Consider the following 13,367-nt stretch of genomic DNA (forward strand, 5'->3'; position numbering starts at 1 on the left):
CTTCTTTACAACCTTGTCTACTTGAACTGCTGCCTTCAGGGACTTGTGTACTTGTACGCCAAGATCTCTCACTTCATCCATCCCTCTAAGTATATTCCCATTTATTGTGTAATCCCTGTAAATGTTTGACCTCCCTAAATGTATGACCTCACTTCTCTATGTTAAAATCCATCTGCCACTTTACTGCCCACTCCACCAACCCATCTATATTGTTTTGGAGATTATGGCTATCCTCTTCACTATCCACTACTTGGCCAATCTTTGTGTCATCTGCAAATTTCCCAATCGTGCCCCCCACATTCACGTCTAAATTGTTAATATATAACACAAACAGCAAGGGTCCCAACACCAAGCCCTGTGGAACACCACTTGAGACAACTTTCCATTCACAAGGGCATCCATCGACCATTACCCTTTGTTTCCTGTTACAAAGCCAACCTTTTATCTAGTTTGTCACATTACCCTGAATCCCATGGGCTTTTACTTTCCTGACCAATCTGCCATGTGGAACCTTGTCAAAAGCCTTGCTAAAATCCATGTACACAACATCCACTGCACTATCTTCATCAACTCTTCTTGTCACTTCCTCAAAGAATTCAATCAAATTTGTGAGGCAAGACCTTCCTTTAACAAATCCATGCTGACCATCCCTGACTAGTCCATGCCTTTCCACATGACAGTTAATCCTATCTCTCAGGATTGATTCTACTAATTTGCTCACCACCTATGTATGACTAGCTGGCCTATAATTGTTTGGCATTTCCTTTGATCCCTTTTTAAACAATGGAACTACGTTTGCATTTCTCCAGTCCTCCGGTACCTCCAAGCCACTAACCATCCTGACTTTGAAATAGATCATCGTTCCTTCACTGTTGCTGGATCAAAATCCTGGAACTCCCTCCCTAACAGCACTGTAAGTGTACCTACACCACATGGACTGCAGCGGTTCAAGAAAGCAGCTCACCACCACCTTCTGAAGGGCAGTTAGGGATGAGCGATAAATGCTGGCCTAGACAGTGATGCCCACATCCCATGAATGAATAAACAAAAGTTAAAGGGCCTCAGTAGGCACAAGGGCAAGTGAGCGATGCCTTCCCCACCTCCTGTAAAATTTCAGACAAGTGACGGGCTGGAAAGTAGGCGGTGGGAAGGCCACCTGCTAGATTTTATGTGCCCCCTACCTTCAAACCTGCAGCAGGGTAGTGTAAAATGCAGCCAGTTGAAGCAATGCAGAGCAGTAATCACCAAAGCTTATAGAATGTTAAATTACATAGATTAAAAAGTAGAATGCTTGTCAGGGGAAGTTATGCCCAAACTGTATTATGCTCTGATCATATTGCACTGCATGTTGGCTGAGGCGTAAAGTTGACATTCAGTGGCTAGAGGCAGAAGAACAGGGATGCTGAGCAACAAACTGAGCTATGAATAGAAACTGGAAAAACTTGACTTTTCAGCCTGGTGAGTTTATTGATGTGCATTGGATAGTGTGTGCCCAACATGCTGACATGATGTGTTTAATGTGTGGGTGAAGAGAGTTAGCTTGCTTTCTGCTTTTTTATGCTAATTTGCTTCTCATTTTCAGCCCATACCAATGGCTAGCAGCAGTGCGAATAAGAGAACCAAATCTGTAAGTCTCTCCCTGTCAGTACACAGCTTCTCCATTGGCAAGTCCTCAGCTGTGCTTCCTCATGGCAACAAATGGAAACTGAGTCCCTCATGTCCCAGGTTCAAGTTTCAGAGGGACTCGGAGATGTCTTGGCCCCCAGACATGCAGTGTCCAAGCCCTCTGGCAATGTGGACACGCCCTGGCACTCATGAACCTAACTCCCAGCTATGAGCTATGCCTTGTGCATACCTCAGGAAAGTGGAAGGCCAAAGGAGAAAACCCTGACAAAAAAACTGGAGCCCAAAGGCAAACTGATATCTAAATATGCCAACTTTCTGGCAACTCCTGCAACCAAGCCAGTGCCAAACATGGTGCTTGGCATTCCTTTGGACTCAGCCAGGGAGGTCAAAAGGAGGAACCTGGTGTTTGGGCACCCAGGGTCACGATGAATTTTGCCTAAGCTTGCACCCTGGAGAGGACACTCCAGTTTTGCTGCAGAGCATTAATGCAACACAAGGGACAGCAGTCATGAGTGATAAGCCCAACTGATTGGCAAAGAGAACAGGTCCTACAGGCTGTCTCCCATGGTCGGAGGGACCATTGTATCCCACTGGTCAGCCCCTGACTAGTAAGATGCTGACCTGCCACAGTCCATCTGCTTCAGTGAGTGCTTGGAGCTTAGACCAGAATTTGCCATTTGTCAGGCAGGGGCAGTCGTGGAGCTGACCGCGATAGGCTCTGCACCGCAATTAAGGCCCACCCTGCATGGATCGTGAGTAGTAGCACTGAGAGTTACCTGTGCGGGCGGGGGTAGGAGGGAGAACCGGGCCTGGCACGCAGTTTGTGCACGCACGCGAAAGAGCGCGAAAAGACTGTATCACATGAGATTGGGACATGTTTTTAATTTCAAAGAGAAGTTTTTACTTAATTTGTAATAACTTTAGGAATCCTCATCCCATTCGTGATGAGGTTTTCTAAAAACCGTAAAGGCCGCTTGGTCTTTTCGCCTGCCCACCAACCGTAAAGTTGGACAGGCAACGCAAAATTAAGGTTAATTACCTAGTTAATGGCCTTAATAGGCCTTTCAATTATCAGTGGGCGTGCAGCCGACTCCAGCGCACGCCTGCTGAACAAAATATCGCCCGACTTTGCGATGACATCGGCACGCATGCCCGCATGATGAATGTAAAATTCTGCACTTAGAGCCTCTGCTCAATAGAGCCTGAATCCATCGCACCAGGCAAACAAATGAAACAAACAAAATGAAAGAAGATGCCAACTCTTTGATTGGCAAGCTGGAACTTCAGGACCATGTGCACAGGACTGACAGACGACTTGCAGATGGCTGATAACGTGTTCAAGATAGCTAGGATTGCCATGGGCCTTGACAGGCTGCATGTTGGCATAGCTTCCCTACAAGAGGCCAAGCTCAGAGAGCAGATCATTGAAAGTAAAATGTTACGTGTTCATCTGGCAAGGGAAGAGTTCAGGGGAAGGTGTGAGGAAGCTGTAGGCGTCACTGTAAGGAACTTGCTATTCTCAATGACAAAGCGCCCCACAAATGGTTCAGAATGTATTCTCTCCATCTGCCTCTCAACTGAAGCAGAGCCAGTTAACCCTCATGTGTATCTATGATCCAACGCTGTGGCCCTCGACAGAGGCCGAAAGACCAATTCTGTGAGGAACTTGACACTGCTGTCAGCAGAATCCCTGAGTCAGAGCATCTTTACCTACGGGGGAATTTCAATGCAAGAGTGGGCACAGATCATGAGGCATGGCCCTCCTACCTTGAACATCATGGCCTGGGAAAGAAGATGAGAAGAGAGAGAGATTACTTGAGCTTTGCAGCTACCACAAGCTTTGTGTAACTAACATCTTTCAGAACAAACCATGCCATAAGGTGTTTTGGAGATTTCCAAGATCAGTGTATTGGCACCAGCTGGATCTAATCACCAACAGAACTGATGGAAAACCGTTCAGCCTTGCTCGCCTGAGATCCAAGACAAAAATACGCCAAGTCTTTATCCGAGCTTTGTTCTGTGCTGATAATGCCACGCTAACTTTCCAGCGGCAAATGCACAACCTCTCTCACAACTGTAAACACTTTGATTTGACCATCAACATCAGGAAGACAAATGTAATTGTCCCGGATGTTGCCATACCGCTATCTATCAGCATTCACAATTTGACGCTGGAGTTTGTTGATACCTTCATATATCTAGGCTCCACAATCATCAGCAATCTGAAACTTCAAACTGAAATCAACACACGCTTCACAAAAGCTGTAGATGTTTTGTCCAAGCTGAATAAGAGAGTTCAGAACAATAGCAACTTGACTGAGAACACCAAACTGTGAGTCTACCAAGCCTGCATCCTCAGCGCACTCCTCTACAGTGCTGAGTCCTGGATAGCATATGCTAGATAGGAGAAAAGGCTGAATAATTTCCACCTTTGCTGTCTCAGACATATCCTCGGTATCTCTTGACAAGACAAGGTCACCAACTCAGAGGCCCTAGAGCATGCTAATTCCATCAGCATACACTCATTGCTAAGCTAATGATATCTGCACTAGTTCAGTCAAGTTCATCAGATAGATGATGGCCATATACCCACAGACCTTCTGTATGGTGAATTGGCCACTAGGTCACACTTCCTTCATGTTCATATCTCCGCTACAAGGACATCTGTAAGTGAGGTATGAAGAGAGAGTTTGTGGCATAGTGGTAACATCAGTGAACTAGTAATCCAGAGGCCTGGGTAACACTAGGGGTATGGGTTCAGATCCTACCATGGAAGCTGGTTGAATTTAAAATTCAATTAATAAATCTAGAATATAAAGCTGATATCAGTAAATGTGACCATACTAATTATCATTGAATGTCATAAAAAAACCATCTGGTTCACTAATATTCTTTAGGAAAGGAAACCTGTTGTCCTTACCTGGTCTGACTTACATGTGACTCCAGGTCCACAGTAATGTGATTGACTCGTAACTGCCCTCTGACATTGTAGTGTTTGGAGGTATAGCTTTTCCTACTGCTTATTAGGGGACACTTGATTGTTCTTGATGAATGAGCCCTAAGTGTTGGTAATCCGGGAGGGGTGGGGGTGGGCATGGGGGATGTGGAGCTTTCTAGTTGTGAACCTGGTTCAAGCATGTAGCTTCTAAAAAGCTCTGTAATAAAGTAATAAAGTTATCTGTTTCAAGTAGAAACCTGTCCAGTACGCCAAGTTATTACATCTGGCGACGAGGGTAAAATAGCTCCGATGCCGCATCTCGCCTTGTGACTGTGTGTACATCAGTTCTTTAGTAAAAAAGAAAAGTATACTCACCAGTCATGCTACTCTTCAGCAGAATTGACCCTTGTGACTTATCTGTGGAAGAGTGGAGCCAGCATGTAGAGCAGCTTGGTTTTTATTTTGTGGTGAATGAAATAACTCTGGAGGAGAAGCAGAAAGCAATTCTTTTGAATGCCTGTGGCAGAAGGCATATAACCTCATCCGCAGTCTAACGGCCCCAAACACGCCCAATTGTAAATCTTTTAACGAATTGGTAGCCCTTGTTGTGGCACAGCAGATGGTAAATGCCGAGCTACTCAAGTCCCAGAGGGAAACTTGAAACAGCTGCCACAACTGTTTTGCAATTTGTATTTTATTTCGAGATGCGTGCCTTGAACTCAGTAGTGATAAGTCCACCGAGCTTGGAGGCTTTTTACAAAACTAAATTAAGCATTCATTCATAGCAGATAAGATTTTAAGCACATACCTAGGTCTACAAATTACTACTATAATAACTCCTAAACCCCCTAATTAATCTAACTCCCAGCTACACCTCCGTTAAGGCAACAAAATATATTTTAACTGGCCCAGGCAAAGCACACAATACCCTGGACAGTGATATTCAAAGTGAGTTTCCTTAGCTTTGGTTCCTGTACACAGTATCTTGATGCCCAGAGGCTGGAGGCTTTTCACCCTTGCTTTAAATCTTAGAATGCCTTCCCCTTACTCACAAGCCCATCTCCTTTTTACATATTTCTCCCGTTTTAATGGAAATTCCATTGTTCCAATATGTCTTTGCGACTTTACTTTTCTCATAATATAAATCTTTCATAGTATTCATATTATCAGTAACCTTTGGGAAAAGTAAACACACAGTTTGGCTTAACTTCATATGGCTAGGTGTAACATCTTACCATCTCTTTGAAATTCAAACTAACTTAATTTATCTAAAAATGCAATGTTCCTCACACCTCACATTCTAAAACTTCAGCCATGTTTACGTATTTAACATTTCAACCTAGCTCCCGTTTTGATAACTCAAAAGCTTCAGACCAGCTACCTCCAATTCAATTAAATCCCCCCCACACACACATGCACACAGAGAAACGAACCCAAACCCCACTATTAACCCACCTCAACAATAAATCACAATAATATTATGAAAATTATTATATTTTCATGACACCCGCCTCCTTACTGGAAAATGAACTGTCATAATTTAAGAAGACAGCTTCGTTTTCTCAACCATCTTACTTTACCTCCTGTACTTATGTATACACTCACACTATTACATTACCAGATGCATGCATTAACATTATATGCACACATCCTTCACATCAACAGAAATCATTCCAGTCCAATGTCCATGTTTTTTAAATGCCCAAATTTCCCTTTCATCTTCAAACTCTTGACAATGCATCTGCAATTAGATTTTCTTGACCAGCCACCCTTATAATCTGTATATTAAATGCAGTAATAAATTCCATCTGAACAGCTTTGCACTTCTGTCTCAAAATTTGTCCAGAAATTTTAAAGGATTGTGGTTTGTATAAACAATTGTTTCTGACGAATTGTTTGCAACATAAATCTCAAAATGCTGCAGTGCTAACAAGAGTCTCCTTTTCGATCGTTGAATGTCTTCTCTGTTGTACATTCAACTTCCATGGAAAATATCCTATTGGTTTCTCAATTCCATTTTCATCTCCTTGTAACAATACAGCCCAATGCCTGTGTCGTTTTTGTATCAACAACCAACTTGAATTGCTTGGCATAACTGGGTACTGCCAAAACTGGTGCTGTAGTCAATACAGTTTTCAAACTGTCAAATTCTTTCTGACATTCCTGAGCCCATTGAAACTTGTTCTTTTTTAATAGTTCAGTCAATGAAGCAACCACACTGCTAAAATTTGGTACAAATTCTGGCAAAATCCACTCATGCCCAGAAATCTCAAAACTTCTCGTTTTGTAGTAGGCACGGGGAAATCCATGATAGCCTTGACTTTCACAATTCTCAGAGCCATCTTACCATGTCCAATGGCATGGCCTAGATATTTAACTTGCACTTTCGCAAATTCACTTTTAGCCAAGTGCATCACCAAATTAGTTTCTTGTAATCATCAAAACAATTCTTCCAGATATTGTAAATGCTCCTCCTACATCTGACTGGAAACTATCAAGTCGTCAATATAAACAGCACAATTGCTTAATCTTGCAATTACTTTGTTAGTCTTTGAAATGTTGCAGGAGCATTTTTCATACCAAATAGCATGACTTTAAACTGATATAGTCCATCTGGCATCACAAAAGCCAATATCTCCTTTGCTCTCTCTGATGATGGTACTTGTCAGTATCCTCTTAGCAAGTCAATCTTTGTGATAAGTTTTGATTGTCCCACTTTCTCAATGCAATCTTCCAACTGTGGTATAGGATATGAATCCGTTTTTATCACCACATTTACCTTTTGATAGGCCATACACAGTCTTTGTGTTCCATCCAGTTTCGGTAACAGCGCAATAGATGCATTCCAGTTACTGCAGCTAAACTCAATTATATCATTTAGAAGCATAAATTCAATTTCTTTCTGTACTTGTGATAACTTTGCCGGATTTAACCTACAAGGATGTTGCCTCATTGAAGATGGAACTTCTACACACACACCATATATATCTAAATTTGTCCTCCCCAGCTTATTCTCACAAATAGCTTTGTGTGACTGCAATAGCTTCTCCAAATCACTTTGACACTTGTATGAAAGGTAACTCGACATTACATTTAAATTTTCAAGTACTCCCTCATTATCCAATTTGATTAGAGGAAAATCGATTTCAGGATCCTTCATTTCTACTGCTTTCTCTTTATCTACCACCACAAATACATCCTTTTCACCCTCTTCCCTGTCAAAGTACTTTTTAAGCATATTTACATGACACGCCCTTTGCTTATTTCTTCTATCTGGTGTATTTATTAAATAATTTACTTCACTCAGCTTGTTTTCAATCCTGTATGGCCCACTAAACCTTGCCTTTAACAAGTCACCCAGCACTGGTAACAGAGATAGCACTTGTTCCCCTGCAACAAAACTACGAGCTATAGCTTTCCTATCTGCCTTCACTTTCATCATTTGCTGTGATATTTTTAAATGTTCCCCAGCTAACTCACATGCTCTGTCTAATCTTTCTGTGAAATTTGATACATAATCTAGGAGAGTAGTTTCTGAATTTTGACGCATCAATTTCTCATGAATCAATTTTAGTGGTCCCCTTAAGTCATGACCATAAACTAGTTTGAAAGGACTAAAACTAGTCGATACATTAGGAGCATCCCTAATAGCAAATAACAAGAACGGAATTCCCCTGTCCTAATGCTGTGGATAATCCTGACTATATCCTGACACCCAAAGCCCCTTGTGACTCAGGATGATAAGCTGTTGATTTAAACTGTTTTATCCCCAAACTGTTCATTACTTCTTTAAACAGCTGTGACATGATTGTACTTCTTTAGGTAAACCATATCTTGTAAAACATTTAGTCAACTCCTCCACAATTCTCTTTGTTGTAATATTTCACAAGGGCATCGCTTCAGGAAACCTTGTAGACACATCCATTATTGTCAGTAAGTACTGATTTCTACTTTTAGTCTGAGGGAGGGGTCCTCCACATCAATTATGACCCTACTAAAAGCTTCTTCAAATTATGGAATTGGAATTAAAAGGTGCCAGCTTAATCACTGCTTGTGGTTTCCGTATCGCCTGACATGTGTGGCATATTCTGCAGAATTTGACTATATCTCTATGCAATCCAGGCCAACAAAAATGTTTTTGTACTTTTGTCTGTGTCTTTCTAATTCCTAAATGTCCCCCCATTGGAATTTCACGAGCTATTCTCAGAATCTCATTTCTATATCCAAATGGTATAACAATCTGATGCACTTCCTTCCAGCTTTCATTTGCTGAAACATGATAAGGTCAGCATTTTCTCATTCATCATGTCTGCTGGTACCTTATGACCCATCAAAAGAATTAATATTAACCTGTGATGCATCTCCTTATGGTGTGGGGGCAATATTATCACAGAATGGAAGATGGTTCCGAAAGCCCCATCAGCTATGTCTCCAGAACCCACTCTGCAGCCGAGAAGGGTTATGCACAACTAGAAAAGGAGGTTTTATCAGTAATATTTGGAGTGAAGAAATTCCACCAGTATCTGCATGGACGACATTTCATCATTGTGTTGGACCATAAACCATTAATGGGTTTATTCAACGAGGATAAAGCCATTCCGCAATAGCCTTAGCAAGAATTCAACAATGGGCTTTGATATTATCTGCGTATAAGTACACCTTTATGCACCATCCTGGCTTGCATATTGCAAATGCAGATGCACTCAGTCACCTCCCATTACCAGATAGCATTGTACATGCTCCAGTGCCACAAGAAGTTGTGCTTATGCTGAATTTCTTGGCTCTTCACCTGTGTGTGCGAAGCAAATAAGGAATAGGACATAAAGAGATCCAATTTTGTCAAAAGTCCAAGACGTTGTATTGTGAGGGTGCTCGAATTCACCAGTGTCTGAAAAAATAAGACCATTCCATGCCCGTTAAACAGAGTTAAGTCATCAAAGTGGAATCCTATTGTGGGGATCAAGAGTCGTCATTACTTCGCAAGGAAGAGAATCACCCTTGACAGAGCTTCACAGTGCACATCAAGGCATATCGAAGATGAAGATGCATGTGCAAATCTACGTCTGGTGGCCAGGCATAGATTGTGACATTGAAAGCATGGTCAAGTACTGTCTCCAGTGTCAGCAACAACAGAAGTTGCCTGTTTCAGCTCCACTGCATCCGTGGGAGTGGCCTGGTCGACCCTGGGTTAGACTACATATTGATTATGTAGGTCCATTCTTAGGTACCATGTTTTTACTGATCGTTGAAGCACATTCTAAATGGATGGATGTGTATGAAGTTAGATCACCGACATTGAGTGCAACTATTGAAAAGCTCCACCAATGTTTTAGTATACATGGCCTACCAGAAGTCATTGTTTCGGATAATGGTACAGTCTTTACAAGTACAGAATTTCAGAGATTCATGAGTTTAAATGGAATTAAACATATTGAAACAGCACCATATCATTGCTCATCAAATGGGTTAGCTGAAAGAGCTGTGCAAACTTTCAAATTGGAAATAAAGAGGTTATCCAAAGGTATTCTAGAAACTTGACTTTCCCTTTTCCTTCTCAATTATCATACGATGACTCATTCAACTATGGGTTCGGCGCCATCTGAATTATTGATGTAATGCCACCTACACACAAAGTTAAGTCTGGTGTTTCCAAACTTAGAGGGGAAGGTAGAGAAGAATCAGAGTAATCAAAAATTGAATCACGATATTCATAGAAAAGCTTGAAGATTTACTGTAGGAGATACAGTTTTTATTTGTAATTTTGGAAGTGGATCTTGTTGGGTTCCTGGTACAATTGTCTCAGAACTTGGACCTTTGTCATTCTAAGTGGAAATGGAAGACTGAATTGTTCAAAAACATGTGGATCATTTTAGGAGTAGGGACATTTCAACAACCAGTTATTCCGCCTGTGATTAACGTCGAACCATTAATCCCTGAGGTGACAGATCAACCTAGAATAGACATAATTGATGTTTCTGTAGAATTGCCTAACCCTGAACTGCCACTTTCTAATGATGTACCTGATGCTGCAGTTCCTGATCATGCCGATCCAGTGGGCAAATCTAAAGTGGTCGAGCTACGCCACTCTAACCAAATAAGAAAATTACCTCAGAGACTTAATAATTAATCACCTGACCTGTATATATGTATATGTTTTGGATTAAAATGACCTTTGTAAATAGGAAAGGATAAAAAAACTAAAGGCGGAGGAAATGTAGGGATTGAAGGTATAGCTTTTCCTACTGCCTATTGGGGTCACATGATTGTTCTTGATGAATGAGCCCGAAACGCGGGTAATCCGAGGAGACGGCGCTTTCTAGTTGTGGACCTGGTTCAAGCTTATTGCTTCTAAAAGAGCTCTTTAATAAAGTTATCTGTTTCAAGTAGAAACATGCCTGGTACATCAGGTCATTACAGATATGGACTAGCAAGCCACTCAGTTCTAGGCCAATTAGGGATAAATGCTGGCCTTCCAACAACTCCCACATCCCATGAAAGAATTAATAAGATGGTGGACGTTGACACTGACAACTGGGGGACAGTCGATGGCCATGACCCCTGGAGGCTAACTGTTTGAAAGGGCATTGGATGAGACAAGCAGAAACCAAAAGCTCAGCTGGCTGAGAAGAAGGCCAGTGAAAACAGAGGCCAGCAAATCATGCACCTTCTCAGCCCACTGTTTTCCTCTGCAGCAAATGTGGCAGAGGCTGCCATGCCAGAGTGGGGTTCCTGAGCCCTGCTTAACACAGTTGACCACTACTGCGCAAACCATCATCTTGAGATGGAAGGCTGTATTAAAGTCAAAGGGAAGGGAAAGGTAAGTTCAGAATATTACTTTAAGTTTGAAGAGTGGAACTAGAGAACAAGGATCTGAGCCAGTAAAAGGTAAATTTAGGACTGATGTCAGAAAGTTCTTCACAGAAAGAATGATCAGCATATGGAATAGACTTCCGGGTAGGGTATTGAAGTATTGAAAATCCTGTAACTTTTTTAGCAAACCACTGGATATTAGAATTGCAGGACTCCAGGATCTCTCTGAATGATGAATTAGAAGAGCTGAATGGCTTTCCTCCTCAACTATCTTGTGAAGATATGTGCAAGTTGGACTGAAGCCATACAGCTATTACTTAAAACTTCAAATTGGTATTTTCTTCAGACATTGTTTGGCAGCAATATAAAAAAAAGTAAAATTGCATCAAATTGCATATGTATTTTGGTCTCATTGCTCAAGACACTAGTAAATCCTTGACTGTTGAAATCATTTCCAGGTGAAGACAAGTTGGTTGATACTGAAAGGGGAGATGGATGCCCCGGCTGACTCCCATGATCTGGACCCTAAATCATCATCTCGGAGCCCTGCTGCTGATAAAGAACTGCTGCAAAAATCAAGCACTGATTCACTCTTTCAAACAAGTAAGTGCATTCTGCACATTGACAATTTAATTCCCACTTCGTTGTTTGACAAATTGATCACCTTATTCATCAAATTGGAAAGCATTGAATGTTGTGTCTGTTAGGGGGATATTGTTTAACCCTCTGAGCAATAGATCAACTAGATAGTTCCTGGTTGATTAAACTGCAATTTGTTACAGGAATTCCTCACTCCAAATCGGCTTCCCTTCCTGGTTATGGAAAAAATAGATCACACAAGGTAAGCAAGTTTTATGTTTAAGGTTTTTGTTTTTAAGTGACAGTTTGTTATTGGAATAATGGACGTATTGTATAACCAACTTTGAAATGTCTGAATAAGGACTAAATCCAATTTGGATGCTTATATAATAGACTTTCCTGAAAATATATTCCTTTGGTGGTGGGGTGCATGGGGGGAGGGGGAAGCACAAGCTTGGGAAATCATCAAAGACTGGCCAGTTTCTTTTTACATTCAGGATCAGTATCCTGATGTAAGATCCTTAGGGAAGACTCTATGTTTTCTGCAGGGGCCCTGGGAAACCTCCCCACAAAAATGGCCAGCTACTGAATTTTCCAGGCAGTGGTTCAGGTATGCTCCAGAGATGAACCTGTAGTTGCAAGTGTACCTGCTAGCCACATGTAAATTAGGTGTCCTCCCACTGACCCCACAAACTCTACAGTGGTCAGTGCCACAGGTGTGATTCCAGCATCCAGAGGTTTTCACAACCTATAAACTTAATGCAGTTAGGTAATCATAATGCTGTAGATTTACTTACTCAATCATTCTGATTTACCTTTTGCCTGAATTTTTCATGCATCGTTCTCTGCTGGGTCTCCTATCCCATTTTTATTCCTTTGGAATGGATGAATTTTGTCCCACACCTGTATGTGTAGAAGAGCTGGTATGAATTGGCTAGTGTTTCTTATTCCTGGCTCTTGGGGAAAACACCTTGGCCCAGACTTTCCATGCAGCTGTTCTTATTCCGTTACTATAACTATGCATTAGTGCAGTGGACATCCTATTTGCATGTGTACATGGTTGTAGAATGGGAACAACTCTGAGGAACCTCAGGGCTCTTGTCTCTGCTCACTCTCTTCATAGGTAGTCCATTTATCTATGAGACCAGTACAACCAGCATAGCATGAAAGCAAGACTGGAATTTATTTAACACCTTATCATGCCTCTAAGAAATGGCCCACACAATGCACTATTTTGAGACACGTTGACCAATAGATGAGTTTAAACAATGGCTATTTTGCAGAAGCCAAGATATTAAAATTAGCAGTGGGTTACTTGCCTGTTTCAGGCCTGCATGTATATTGCATCAAGCAAGCATAAGGGCTAGAAATAAAACTGTCAAGGTGTCCTTCCCCCATCCCGTTTTCAACTTCC

At 41.6% G+C, this 13,367-nt stretch overlaps 1 protein-coding gene across 1 annotated transcript in view; it reads left to right on the top strand.

The window, feature by feature from the left end:
- The window catches only part of ablim2 (actin binding LIM protein family, member 2), a 397,169-nt gene that overhangs the window by 304,390 nt on the left and 79,412 nt on the right, over positions 1-13,367 (top strand). The window contains exon 16 of the mRNA XM_078542183.1: positions 11,833-11,977. Coding sequence (XP_078398309.1) covers positions 11,833-11,977 — 145 coding nt within the window. The remainder of the gene's footprint in view (positions 1-11,832; positions 11,978-13,367) is intronic.

The sequence above is a fragment of the Cetorhinus maximus genome, chromosome 1, assembly GCF_964194155.1.
Source record: "Cetorhinus maximus chromosome 1, sCetMax3.hap1.1, whole genome shotgun sequence".
NCBI lineage: Eukaryota > Metazoa > Chordata > Chondrichthyes > Lamniformes > Cetorhinidae > Cetorhinus > Cetorhinus maximus.